The sequence below is a fragment of the Abramis brama genome (assembly GCF_963993115.1).
Source record: "Abramis brama genome assembly, chromosome: 6".
Taxonomy (NCBI): domain Eukaryota; kingdom Metazoa; phylum Chordata; class Actinopteri; order Cypriniformes; family Leuciscidae; genus Abramis; species Abramis brama.
Window position 1 is genome coordinate 19,355,433 of NC_139968.1, and position 15,356 is coordinate 19,370,788.

Sequence of the window (15,356 nt, forward strand, 5' to 3'; positions counted from 1 at the left end):
ACGTTCAAATGCCTCATAATGTAGGCTAGTTTAAAAAAACTATAGCTGATAGCTGGCTATAGTTGACGTCACTCAAATCAGGATATAATGGCAGATTACTATTCTAATTAGTAATACACATTTTTTTTAAAGGTCCAGCCTAGAATGTAGGGTGTAAACCGAAGCTTGTGCCTCAGCTCAATCTTCTTTATCCGCTTGCTTGACATTTCATTTGTATGCTAATCTGCCCTCTAGTGGACACTGATAGGCCACACAGTAAGTGTACTATGATGTAATTAATGATGTAATTAAAATGAAAACAGACCACAGATATTCATGCTTCAGAAATGACAAGCCGTCAGCTGTGATGGCATTGGTCATTATGATTATATATGTATATGTATATATATATGTATATGTATATGTATATATATATGTATATGTATATATATATATATATATATATATATGTATATATGTATATGTATATATATATATATATGTATATATATATGTATATGTGTATATGTATATATGTATATGTATATATATATATATATATATGTATATATATATATATGTATGTATATATATATGTATATATATATATATGTATATGTATATATATATATATATATGTATATATATATATATATGTATATATATATATATATATATATATATGTATATATATGTATATATATATATATATGTATATATATATATATATATATGTATATATATATATATATTAGGGGTGTGCAAAGCAGCCGGTATTTGTATCTGTATTTGTATTTGTTGAGGGGGGAAAAGTATTTGTATTTGTATTTGTATTTGTATTTGTATTCGAGTAAAATTCAAAATAGGTGTAAAAATCCATTTTTTTTGCGTTACACTTCTAATACGTTATAGTGTACTTTACGTTATAGTGTAAGTATTCTTTAATTATATCCATTATAATAATGGATATGCAATATTGGTTGATGTTTTTCCTTAAATCCAGCAATGAACATGTAACAAGGAACGTCATTGAAAAGAAAATAACATAACAGCCATTACCTACGTTAACGTTACTCTGTCAACAGCCTATTGTCTAAATTACCGAGCTAACAGAGCTACTAGTGTTGTCACGGTACCAATACCAGTGAAAATCCACGGTTCTCGGTACCAATTTCGGTATCAAAGCTTAATTTAGATTAAATTTACATATATTAAAGTGTATATCACGGTTACAAAGATGGAAACTGTAGTATTAAAAACACTTTACAATAAGATTAAATTTGTTAGATAACATTAGATAAAATGACCTAACAATAAACAATAGTTATATACTGTCACAATTATTCTCCTTGGGGTTCATTTAAAAATACATTTTTAAAATCAAAAGTTAACATTATTTATGTTAACATTATTTAATGCACAATGACTGAAGTGAACAAACATGACCAATCAAGTGTTTTTATTAAATAACATTCACAAACATCAATTAATGTTGTACAAATATATTGTTCCCTCAATGTGTTGATGTTAGATGCGCATTAAGTAATGTTAATGAATGGTATCTTATTGTAGTGTTACCAAATACAGGAGATAAAACGTGTTTTATTTGACTTGGCTGTACTTTTATTTAATCCAAAACTGCATTCATATTTAATTTTAAAAGGGCTTTTTAAACCTGCTAAGAGTTATCCAGCCAAGAATAAGCCTAGAACAGCTTTTCTGATGGACTGATATTAATGACATGATGACGGCTTTTTATTTCATTTCTCATATCCATAAATATATCTAAAGCTAATGCAAGGGCTAGAAATCAATTAATTCTTTGCTGATACTTCCTCGTCATCATGAAGAGCGCAGTTCGCACCGCGTCTGTCGTTGCTATGCAACCAACATAGGCGCGCCTGGAAAAACGAGCGCGCCGTTCGCTTCTATTATTATAAGCGCGCTTGCCGCGCGCCTACATTTGAAATCTGCACGCGCAAAAAACGCGCTATGTGGACGACCCCTTATGGCAACGTGACATTAGCCTAATCCAAAATATTTCCGTGTCATTTCCTCCTTTCTTATCAACAAGTGGATTTACAGCCGGAGGAAACGCAGCTTTTTGATATAAAGTTTTTCTTGTTCCCGAATACAAATATTTTTTTAAGTATTTGTTCGAAATAAGTATTCGTAAAAAACACATTATTTGTGCCTTTCCGAATACCGTATTCGGGTTCGGCTCCACCCCTAATATATATATATATATATGACAGATAGATAGAGTATATAGACAGTTTGTTTTCTAATTTTTTATTATTATTTACAAAATATAATAACATGGACAATAAATCAATATAACAGGAGCAGTAATACATAAATTGCTTTAAAAAAGTAAAATAAGTCAAGGCAGTGTTCGACTCCCTTTCGTATCTTCTAAACCTTGTGTAAACTACAGACAAATCTGAAAGCCAATTAGAAAACATGTTGAAGCTGAGCATATAAGGGGATGTGGATGATAATACAGGATGCTTTTTAATCCTAAATAACAGAAGTCCAGTCACATATGAGGTACTACACTAGATTTGTCTGGAAAGTGAAGGATTCTGGGTAGTATGGTGGGCTGACAGGTTGTGGCTTCACGCAAAAGACAACTGGCTGCAAAACCTGAGAAACTTAATAGAGTGAATCCGCCACTTACATCAGGATTTGTTGGCGAAGCATACGGAGCGTATATTCATAACCCATTTAAAAACCCTCTTCAACACTTAGTACTGAAGTACCGACGGACCAGACCGAGAGGGAAACGATCGAAGCCCCTGAGGAACTTGTGTTTTTTTATTATTATTGCACAAAGAGAACCTACAACGGGAAAGCCAACGAATGAACGGACGAAGCAACTGCATTAGTAGTTCATTTTTGATGATATCTTCTTTACAAGTAAAACATTTTATGCTTTAGCAAAAAGAAATAGATTTAAAAATTACAGTTCTGAGAGCTTATAAGAACTACATGCAATGAAAGAACGAATTTACTGCGCAAGCGCTTACAAAATGAGACCGTCAAACATTTCAAAGGGACTGTAATTCCTCGCATATTTCCAAAGAAGCTTACAATTAGGTAGTTAAAAAACACTTTCATTGCATGTAGTAGTCTGACAGAGACAACCAGCTCCCTAAAACACCTGGTTACTAGTTTAGTAGTTGAAGACAGCATGGTTTAAATGAGGAATTCTTGAACACATTCCTTGATTAAAGGGATCATTCAGGCAAAAATGAAAATTCTGTCAAAGTTTATTCACCCTCGTGTCAAATCCAGACCTGTATGACTTACTTTCTCTGGCAGAACACAATATATATATATATATAAACATAAAATAAAAAAGTGTGGAAAAGGGGATCTGAACATCAGATAAAAAGTAGTGCACTTTTAGTAGCTATTGGATTATGTTTATGCTACCTTTACGTAATTTTTGAAGCTTGTAGGTTTTGGACCCCATTTACTTTCACTGTATGGACAAAATCTGTGTTCAGACAGATTTGGAACGACATGAGGGTGAGTGACGATGACAGAACTTTCATTTTTGGTTGAATTATCCCTTTAAGTCAGGCTTTTCCGGAGTAGCATGAAGAGCAACAACTGCAAATTCCAGGTGAATGACAGTCGTCACGTTTGCTTAGATCTGGAATGTTTCCCTTCGCTGAATGGGTGAGTTGCTGTGTTGGATGGGTGCGGAGCAGATGGAGGAAGGGGGGCACAAGAGGCTACCGAGTACCCCAAAATCTGGGACGGGTGGGACAGGCGAGGAAGGCAAAGAAGAGTCAATTTGAAGCCTCCGTGAGGCAACGTACTCTGAGCAGGCAGGTATAGGATCTTCAGGAAAAGACCCCAGTTGTAGCTGGTAAAGACCTGCTCCCAGGAGCCCTGAGTCTGGCTGGGATGAAGGAACGGAGTGGCTAAGGGGGAGCGAGGAGAAGTAAAGCTGGGTGGACGGGGAGGCTATGTCTGGCATCTGAAGCGCTCGTGGGAGAGGCGAAGATTGTCTGAACAACTGCTCCACCTGTGGGCTAGAACAAGTACCTGCACATAGTTCCAGCTCCCCAATGTCTCGCTCAGAACCTGGAAAAATAAGAAAATATTAAGGAAAAAGTGGTCTAGCATTTGGGGGAAAACAGAAAAGAAAAAAACGAGTAGATGTACGATGAGTTTCTGTTTTACAATTTAAAACGCATGCACAAAGACAACTTTTCCAAAGGAGTTCCACTCTGTTTATTCTTGTAGTGATTGGATCATCCCTGTTACGCAGCGCCACATTTAATAAATATGCTTTGGTCGCGTTCAGACACTTAACTTAATTATAGCTTCATTATTTTCACAATGGTATGAAAGTATAACAGGGTGGAAATAAAGAAATGAACAGGATGGAACTGAATAGGGCGTAAGTAAGTTAGGGACTTGACAGTTTATAACAATCTTTTATTATAAACATTAGATGAAAAACGTAGAAAATTAGAATGCTAAAACTGAAAAAATAAAAAGATGAAGCACATAAAAACACTAAAACCTAAACCTAAAAATTGAAAATATAAAAAATAAACGCTAGATCAGAATATTAATAAATACCAAAATAACACAAAACAACACTGATGTAAATAAAGTTGAAATTTTGATATACAGATTTCTGTATTTTTATCTCACAGTGCGGAATGTTTTAAAGTGAGTAAAAGGACGGAAAGTAGCCTAATATTGAGGACAAAAAACCCCTATAAAATAATTAGTGCTGTCAAATCGATTAATCACGATAAATTGCATCTTATATAATATATGTGTGTGTATAATATATATTATTATTATATTATATATATATATATATATATATATATATATATATATATATATATATATTATATTATATGTGTGTGTCTGCGCGTGTCTGTATATGCGTGTATAAATAAAGTATATAAAAGTATATTAAAGTATATACATGTATAAATATGTGTGTATTGTGTATATACAGTATATATACACACACACACTCATATATATATATATATATATATATATATATATATATATATATATATATATATATATACACACATACATAAAATATACACACATTATGTTAACAAAAACTTTTATGTTAGATGTGATTAATCAATTTAACAGCACTAAAAATTATTAAAAATTAAAAAAATATTCCACCCCTGAAAAAAAAAAACAGCGGTGTAGAACATTTTGATTAGATACAGAAAAAAAAAAAATTGCAATACTTTCAGGAATATTCCTTAATAAGTCCGTTTTTATGTTAGTAAAGCAGCCGAGAACATAGCAAACACAACTAATATGATTACCATTTTTAAAAGATGATTTATTTTTAATATTGAGTTTAATATTTTATTCACTATATGAAGACATATATGATGTGGGCATGAAAATGTACTACATAACAGGAATGATCCACTTCCCGGGACTTCTCCACTTCTGTTTTTACCTGTGTATCTGTCAGTTTTAGGCTGTCTGTGAGCAGCAAGCTCAGGGCTTTAATAGGAAGCGCGGTGTGCGTTTCCGTCGTGGGCGACCCTGAAACTGAGCTGCGCAATTCAGGCTCTCCTCTGGATCGTTCGACCAAATGAAAGGTGACGGAACATAAAAGAACACAAACACACTAGGAAAAATGCTGGCAGATGGAAAACAACAATGAAACAAATCATAGACCAAAACCAAGAAAAATGCATTTATGCTGGACATAAACAAATGAACATAAATGAAGAAGCTTGTAAAAAATTAAGAAACTTGGCCGCAATGGAAGATTCCATGAATACATATGCATGTGGAAAAGTAAGTATTATATCCAAGCACTATTAAAGCGTACCTTGTTTATCCAGCTCCATGACTGCAGGTGGCGATGGAGGCTGGAGTTGAATGGAAGACCTACTTGGCAAACCTTGATTGGCACCTTCTACATCACCAGTATCTCCATCCGGCTCAGCATCCTCTCTAAGAGACACATAAACCATTTAAATATCATCAGATCATTATTCTAAAAATGTGAAAACTTCAAACAAACAAACAACAAACACACTCACGTGTTCCCAGATGGTAGATTGCACCTTTTCCGACCCAGCTTGGTGGCCTGCTGTGTGAAGTACTCATGCCGCTCTGATTTCTTCCATATGTAGTAGTACTCTACACACTCACCCACCGAGCGCGTGCGGACCTGGGTGAGGGCAAATAAGAGAGACCGACACATGAAAGCACTCTAATTTCTCTAAAAGTAGAAACATCAGCAGCAAATCCTACTGGGAAACAATTTATGTTATGAGACAAATTTGGTACTCACCTTGTTGCCCTGTATGAGGTGAAAGTTCTTCCCATAGGCACGGTAACCATGCTCAAAGTTACGACACTCCTCCTCACTCCAGGCACAAAGCTCTTCTGGGAATTTTTTAAAAAAAAATATTTGAGATTAACCAGCTATACATATCAGAATTGTCACTTCCTGCTAAAGAAAGTAGAAAGAAAGGCATAAAAAAGACAAAACAGAGGTCTTACCATTGAAAACCTTGACATTAAAGCGATATCTTCTTAGTGCCTCTTCTGGATTAAAGTTGCATTTTACTAGTTCATAAAGAGCCTACAAAAGAGATGGAATGAAAGAATAAGTGCAACCACTGAAAGATCAAAACATGACCCACTAAAGAAAATAAAAACTTACAGCGAGATACAAAAGAATGAAACCACTAGTGAAAATGCATATATGTCATTTCAGAATGTCTTTTTATGTGGCATGTTGCCGCTTTGCTTCAATGACAGTACCACCAGAGTTGTATGAAATCTACAAAACCCGATGATCATATTTTCCAACATGTTTTGTAAAAGCTTATATAATAAGAAATAATGCAGAATAATCTTAAATATTACTTTTATTATTTATTTATTTTGAATGTCACTACATAGTTTAAGAAAGTACTGGGTAGGAAAACTTGATTAATTTTGCACAGAGTGGTCTACTGATACTGACACTTTTAACTATGGGGTCCCACTGGGCTCTATTCTTGGACCATTATAATTTCATTATATATATATATATATATATATATATATATATTTAAATTAAATTGTATATATATATATATATATATATATATATATATAAATTAAATTGTATATATATATATACATTATATATATATATATATATATATATATATATATATATATATATATATATATATATACACACTCTATATATATATATATATATATATATATATATATATATATATATATGGACAATGAAACTGAAACACCTGGTTTAAGACCACAATAATTGATTAGTATGGTGTAGGGCCTCCTTTTGGAGTCAATACAGCAACAGCATCGGTTCATCCTGGGAATGACAGGTAGAAGTCCTTCACAGTGGCCAGAGGAATTTTGAGCCATTCCTCTTCCAGAACAGCGGCCAGGTCACTATGTGATGCTGGTGGAAGAAAACATTTCCTGACTCGCTCAATAATATTCAGATCTGGTGACTGTACAGGTCATGGGAGATGTTCAACTTCACTTTCATGTTCATCAAACCATTCTGTCACTAGTCTTGCTGTGTCTTGCTTGCTGTCACAGCTATCATGCTGATACATGGCACCTCCTTTAGGGTACAATGTTTGAACCATTAGGTGCACATGGTCCTCCAGAGTGCATTGGTAGTACTTGGCAGTGACGCGCCGATTGAGCACAGTAGGGGATGCCATGATATTGCAGCCCAATCACTGATCCACCCCGTGCTTCACTCCGGGCAACAACAGTCCAGGTGTTAAGCCTCTTTGGGGCTTCTCCTCACCATAACTCCCACGCCGGATGAGGGAAATACAGTGAAGGTGGACTCAAAGAACAATACATGTTTTACATGGTCCACAGTCCACAGATTTGCACTGTTGGCACCAATGAAACCGACATTTGGCATTGGCACGAGTGACCAAAGGTTTGGCTATAGCAGCCCGACCATGAATATTGACACTGTGGAGGTCCCGACGAACAGTTTTGGTGGAAACAGGAGAGTCGAGGTGGGCATTTAATTCTCCATTGAGTTGGGCAGCTGTGGTTTTATGTTTTTTGGATACAATCAAGGTTAGTACCCGGACATCCCTTTCAGACAGCTTCCTCTTGTGCCTACAGGATGTGATGTGGTTCATCCAATATGGTGGTATGCCGACATTATCCTGGATAACATAGTTCTCGATACACCACAAAGACTTGCTATCCTGGTCAGAGATGAGCCAGCGAGACATGCACCAACAATTTGTCCTCTTTTGAACTCTGATACGTCTCCCATTATGTTGTGTGGATTGTGTTTCATGTACAACTGTGCTATTGCTCTGCTAATTCAAACTGATGGGATGTGAAATCAGTAATGATTGGTCACCAGGCCACGCTTTTATAGGCATTAAACCTCCAACAGTATATTGCCCAGTTTCATTGTCCAACCTCTGTATATACACACACATGTGTGTGTGTGAGTGTAAGTTTAATTACAAGATGTAACTTGTCAAACACATCATACATTATTATTTGTCATAAAAATAATTAAGCAAAATTCAATAAATCAGTCTAGCAAGCAGTGTTGTTATTGTTATCTAAAGCTTAAAATATTAAAAACTATTTTTATAATTGAAATAAAGCTGAAATAAAACAAACTAAATGAAATGGAAAATAACTGATATATATGCTGAAGTACTAACATTCCTAAATCTGAAATTACTAATATTACTGAAACACATTAAGAAATACTGTCAAAATATAAAAATTCAAAATAATAATAAATAATGCTATAATAGAATATAAATAATACTAAAATAACACTGCTAGCATGCTTCACCCTTCAATTCAGCCACTTCCAAATTGCATGAAAAATAAAGAGTTATATCTGAGTGATTCAGCCCAACCTGCTCATTGTCTTTGACTATATCTCCTGTGGTCAGACTGTTTGAAGGTCCACTGTCACTTCCTTTTCTCTGGACTTCAAGCAAAAACTTCTCTACTGCCAGACTGGATAACACATCTGGAGTCCACAACAACTGGTCCTCATTTTCATAAGCTGGGGATAACAGTAACAAAACAGGTGTGGGTCCTAGGGGACTCGACAGGTCGGTTATGCAAAATAGACCATTGAAACCACAACCCTGGAGCCAGTGTAAAGGACACCAGCCGAGAGAAGACACTCACCTCTTTCATAAAAAGTGTGTGTACAGAGAGAAGGAATTATAGCCTGATACTGGGGGCCCACCATGATGTCCTGATAACCAAAACATGGCATAAAAGCATTACTACAATGTTTTTTTTCCACTAAGCTGAAATGTTTAAATCGTTATAAAATATTATAAATTCTATTTTATAGATACAACTGTTCAAACATTTGTGGTCAGTAAATTTTTTGTCTCTTATTCTCACCATTGGTGCATTTATTTGATCAAAAATACATTAAAATAGTAATATTGTGAAATATGAATACAAAATTAAATAATTAATATAAATAATAGTTTTCTATTTGAAAATATTTAAAAATGTAAATTACTCATGAGATGCAAAGCTGACATAATCCTTTAGAAATCATTCTAATATGCTGATTTGGTACTTTACAAAAGAACTTCACTTTGACACAATTATTATCAAAGAGTATGAATTTCTTTTAAAAAACATAATGGTCATGTTTTCCAACGTGAAATTTTTAAGTATTGTGTCAGAAAACTTTATTCATTTGGCACAGAATGGCCTACTGATACTTTTAACTATGGTGTCCCACTAGGCTCTGTTCTTGGACCATTCAAATTTCATTAAATATAATTGTTAACCAAAGCTAAAACTATTAAAATATTTTTTGGTCACTGAAATAAAGCTAAAATTAAATTAAATATAAACATAGTAAACTATAACATGAATAATTTTTTTACCTTTCGGCCATCACTGGAGGGGTTAGAGGTGCTTTCTGAGTCGTCTTCGGAGCAGCTGACTGAAGTGTCTTTGTCATCACCTGGCAAGATTAAGAACAGGTTCAGAGCTCAAACATTTTTGACAAACGTTTCAAATGTATGCGCAGTGTAGAAAAATCGGACTTAAAGGGATACTCCACTTTTTTTGGAAATAGGCTCATTTTACAACTCCCCCAGAGTTAAACAGTTGAGTTTTACTGTTTTCGAATCCATTCAGCCGAACTCCGGGTCTGGCAGTACCACTTTTAGCATAGCTTAGCATAGATCATTGAATCGGACAGGACCATTAGCATCTCTCTCAAAAAAATGACCAAAGAGTTTCGATATTTTTCCTATTTAAAATTTGACTCTTCTGTAGTTACATCGTGTACTAAGACCGACGGAAAATGAAAAGTTGCGATTTTCTAGGCTGATATGGCTAGGAACTATACTCTCATTCCTGCGTAATAATCAAGAAACTTTGCTGCCGTACCATGAGTCCAGCAGGCGTAATGATATGACGCAGCGCCTGAAAATAGTCCCCAGCTCGGTAACTTCCAACGTGACCGGGACTAAGTTTGTCTAACCTATTAGAACTATTTTCAGGCGCTGCGTTATATTATTACGCCTGCTGGACTCATGGTACGGCAGCAAAGTTTCTTGATTATTACGCAGGAATGAGAGTATAGTTCCTAGCCATATCAGCCTAGAAAATCACAACTTTACATTTTCCGTCGGTCTTAGTACACGATGTAACTACAGAAGAGTCAAGTTTTAAATAGGGAAAATATCGAAACTCTTTGGTCATTTTTTTGAGAGAGATGCTAATGGTCCTGTCCGATTCAATGATCTATGCTAAGCTATGCTAAAAGTGGTACCGCCAGACCCGGAGATCGGCTGAATGGATTCGAAAACGGTAAGACTCAACTGTTTAACTCTGGGGGAGTTGTAAAATGAGCCTATTTCCAAAAAAAGTGGAGTATCCCTTTAACAAAATAAAAATAAGGCAGCTAGCATGACATTGCATACAAGAATATTCACTTAGGAGTTGACAGAACAGTAAAATAAGAGGCATTGTAATGTAATGTGCTACCTCTTAGGTGGTGTAAGAGGTCAGATGCATGGGACGTGATGGAGAGTGTGAAGTCATCAGCAGAGGAATGGTTGTCCACATCCTCTCCTCCTGAGAGCAGATCTTTACCTGTCTGAACCTACAAAATTACAGACTTTATTTGCAATTATAAGAAATAATATGTTACTTTGCAATTTTCCAAATGAAGGTCAGAGCATTTCAAGAATCTACTAAGGAGGACAAGCCCAGTGATAATGACCTTGTCCAGTGTTATTTCAGGCAGACTAGCTGCTAGCTCATTTGGCTCCTGTTGTTGTTCCAGGACAGGATCAGGCATGTTGTACCCATAAAGTGCCAGCAGTTGCTCGAGTGGCATCTCACCACCCTGTGGAAAGGAAAATGAAACAATCTTTTTTTTTGTAATAAGAAGCTAATTTAATCAATCAATACAAAGCAAGAAGTTGTTCTACTCACTGAATGGGTCTTGGTTGCCATCTTTACCGCCTGCTTCCGCAGGGCCGCCAGGGTCCAGTCCTGCTCCTCTAGGAACGTGGATGCCCGGGAAGGGGCCTCCAGTGGCGCCGCATAGCCCTGGTGGAAAATGTCTACACGACTGTGCCGTTGTTCCTTGGAGCCCATTCGCACAGCTAAAGCACAATGAAAGCAGAGAATTCTCAAAATACATATTTCATATCAATAATTCAATTATAAGTCAATTACATTGCTAAATGTTGGTTAAATTTAAAAGCAATTGGAAAAATGGATTATAAAAATGTTTTGAGAATAGGTGTTGCATTATTTGTAGGTGGGTGGCACCGATATATTTTGATTCTCAAGCATTGACATTCAGGCATTTTTAAAAGTGACTTAAGTGTCCAAAAAACTTTTGAAGCCACTGTAGATACAAAGATAATGTGGAAAAATGAAATAGGCCAGCCACTGTAAAAAATAATAGTTGGTTTAACTAAAAAAAAAGTAACCAACCTGGTTGCCTTCAAATTGAGTTGAGTTCATTGAACAGATTGGTTTAATCAACAGAAACTCAAAATAGTATGTTATCTGAACCACATTCATTATCTAAGTTGATTTGACAAAAAAATCTGACAATATCCTTACAAAATTTTACCACAGAAAACATAATTTTCACCAAAATTACATTGTTTAAATCATTGTTCCAAACGTAGGTTCGGGAGGAGCCTAAAGATTCAGTCCTGTCCTTCATAATAATGAGCATATAAGCAGCAGGCACTGCATCATGCAGCGACAATTCTTCCAGCATCCCTCCTCCTCCATTTCTCTTATAATTCCTCTGCACATTACTGTTATGGGGGAGTTTAGCTCGGAGCTCGAGCCTCCATCGGGACAGCAAGCCAAGTTTGTTTACCATTAACTATTAAGACTGCAAAGGGCAGGAGAACTCGTGAATTACTCTTCAAAGACTTTTTAGACTATTTCATGAAATATTTAATCTAGAAGAATATTTCCAATACTAATTGTACTAGATTTTTTAGAACATAAGCCCTTACAAAAATGTACCATGGTAAACATAGTTTACACCAAAATAGCAGTTATTGTTTCTACGGTAGAAACGTGATAAGAAATTGATCAAAATTGCAACAGTATCACTAAAAATAAAGGTTCCAAAAGTGGATTTTCACAGTGATGCCATAGTGTGAAGAACATTTTAATAATCCAAAGAACCTTTTTCCACGACGTGCGATGAAAATGTTCTGTGGATGTTAAAGGTTCTTCGTGGAACAATCAGTGCCAATGAAGAACCTTTGTTTTTAAGACACATGGTTTAGTAACATCTTCTCTCTTTCCCTCATTTAACAAGCCTCCCTTAGAAAAATGACTTTATACCTCAAAATTGAACTTAATTCTCAAGGCGTACCTCATAGACACTTCTAGGCTTAGTCTAAAACTCAAAGTAAAGAATTTTTAAGCACCTCAAACATGTTTAATGTGTCTTTTTCTCGTTTTTCCCTAACGGTTAAACGCATCTGTATGTGACCTCTTGGAGCTTTGCTGAAGTTTGCAGCGGTTAGTCACTCAGGCGCTTTCCTGTAAGTCAGTGCTGAACATTTGCACCGTGACTCCGAACCGGTGCGAGAAGGAAACAGTTTTAGGGAAGTCGAGGAGGCTGTGACAGTATATCTGAAGTTTTGAAAGTTTAGACCTGCCATCCGTCCTGCTCCGCGCGCACCTGGGACACACTTCAGCACCAGCGCTCGCGCAGCTCTCCCGTTGTTTCGTACGGCGCTCGATCTGGCGAATTAAACGCTCGTGAACGCGTACAGACAGAGAGATAGATAGAGTGGCGAAACGCTGAGGAGTGCTCCCATTTTAACTTCCTCCTTATTAGTGACCGACTATCTTTGCCGTTTTCTGGGTCGGTCGGTCAGACGGCCGGGGTCTTAAGCTGTCTGTTAATGCGCGGCTGGCGGTTAAAGTGTATCGGAGCGGTTGAAACGTTTAATCCTTGTGTTGTTCTTCCCCCAAGCCCCGCAGCTCACTTACCTCCGCCATTCCGATTCTGCGCAAGCGGTGGAATGCCCGGATGTTGTGTAGAACTCCTATTGAACTTACATTCTGACTAACAGCACTGATGATAGTTACCAAACCATGTCAAACTAATCCTAGAGGTTCTCTTATGCGGTGTATATATTTGTGTTGAATAGAAATGGATCCCACCGGTAACATTTGTGAGCAAAATATACTTTAGCGTCGAAGGGTCTAAAATAGATTGTGTATTTTCAAAGTTATCAAATATGATTTAAATTGCAACTGTCTTGACTTCACGTGAGCCTTTTTACATGGCTAATGTACAGTCACATAGGCAGATGTTTAATTTCAGTTTGTGCCATGATCGGATTCGTGAAAAAGGTTACAAAACTACTACCATTTGGTACATCTGATATTTTTTAAGTGTTTATTGTTAATATATTTCCAACTGTTTTGTATCATATTAATCACGATCACAATCCATGTAAACATACTCTACCGTAGTAGGCTACCGTTTAAAATCTAAGGGGTATGTAAGATGTTTTTGAAAAAGTCTGCATTTATAGGCCTATTGTGAAATTGTGAAATTTCATTAGCCTATAATTTAAAATAACTGGTTCTTTTCAGCATCATTACTTCAGTCTTCAGTGTCACATGATCCTTCAGAAATCATTCTAATATGCCGATTTGGTGCTATTGAAATATTTCTTATTGTGTTGAAACAGTAGGGCTGCTTAACATTTTTGTGGAACATTTGACTACATTTGTCCTTGATTTTAAGTATAGCTCCAGTTTGAATAAGTAGGCTAACTGATTGATTTACATTGTAAAAAAAAAAAAAAAATCCCCATAGATTTCAAAATATTATGATTAAATATATTAATATTAAATTATGTTACTTTTTTGCCTTTCTTTTTTCAGTAGTTTTCCACCGTTTACAATTTTGACCAAGAATAAAACACATTCTTTCACTATTGTTTTGAACTTATTTATTATTATTATTCAATATTATTACAGTTTAGAAAATGTAAGTAGTTTGTTTAAAGGAATAAAATACACATTCTTAAATAATGGGATTAAATAAATTGCATATGATTTGGGTAGGTTTTTATTTGTTCTTAAACAACTTTCTACTTATAAATAAAAAAAATGATCCTAAATTAACTATAATGCACAGGAGTGAGTAAACTCTAAGAAATGAGCATTGAAAAACTCACCAACTCAATGTCTATGGTGGTTACAGCCTTGGTAATGCATGTGGTAAAGACTCCATATGATATTTATGTAAAGTTACAAACTGGACTATTAAATCCTAATGCACGCAGTTGTGGATGACTTGGATTTATTTAATCCAAAGGCAAATCCAAAAACCCCTTTGGATGGGCACTTCAAATGTTAGTCTGTTGTAAAGATCTTGTTTTGAATGGTGTGTGGTTGCCCTGCACGCATAATAAACAAACTCCAGCTGGTCCAAAACACAGCAGCTAGAGTTCATAGAACCAGCAAGTGTTAGGCTGCAAAAATTAGGTCAACCGGAACCGGGAACACTTCCCATAACACCCAATGTTGTTACATCGTAAGAAGAATGGCATCCATGCTTATATTAGTCTCTCTGTTTATCCAGAGGTTACCGTAGTCAGCCGTATCCGGTCCGTATCCAGATCAGATGGTGAACCTGCACCCTAAGACGACCACAACGGCCCTGAATCTCAGCGGAGACCCCGTCTACTAGACAATCCCCTGTGAAGACCTTGTCGACAAGACAGCCATCAACACAGATCCTCAGCAGAGACCACAAGAACCAGACAAGTCCACTGCACAGACCCTATGACCAGTTTCGGCTCCATACCGGC

General features: G+C 35.9%; 1 protein-coding gene across 2 annotated transcripts; it reads right to left on the reverse strand.

Moving 5' to 3' along the window:
- Nucleotides 1–2,255: 2,255 nt before the first annotated feature.
- On the reverse strand, nt 2,256–13,541 carry mier2 (mesoderm induction early response 1, family member 2). 2 transcript variants are annotated; one of them, XM_084117452.1, is made up of 13 exons: nt 13,519–13,541; nt 11,473–11,645; nt 11,258–11,383; nt 11,020–11,137; nt 9,909–9,988; nt 9,184–9,253; nt 8,904–9,055; nt 6,514–6,595; nt 6,302–6,396; nt 6,048–6,178; nt 5,834–5,958; nt 5,453–5,573; nt 2,256–4,077 (listed from the first exon to the last, which is right to left on the reverse strand). In XM_084117452.1, exons 2-12 carry the CDS (start codon nt 11,635–11,637, stop codon nt 5,494–5,496), a joined length of 1,224 nt encoding a protein of 407 aa, XP_083973578.1. In that variant the 5' UTR covers nt 11,638–11,645; nt 13,519–13,541; the 3' UTR covers nt 2,256–4,077; nt 5,453–5,493. The 2 variants fall into 2 exon arrangements, with proteins under 2 accessions (XP_083973578.1, XP_083973577.1); XM_084117451.1 differs by lacking the exon at nt 5,453–5,573.
- Nucleotides 13,542–15,356: the final 1,815 nt, after the last annotated feature.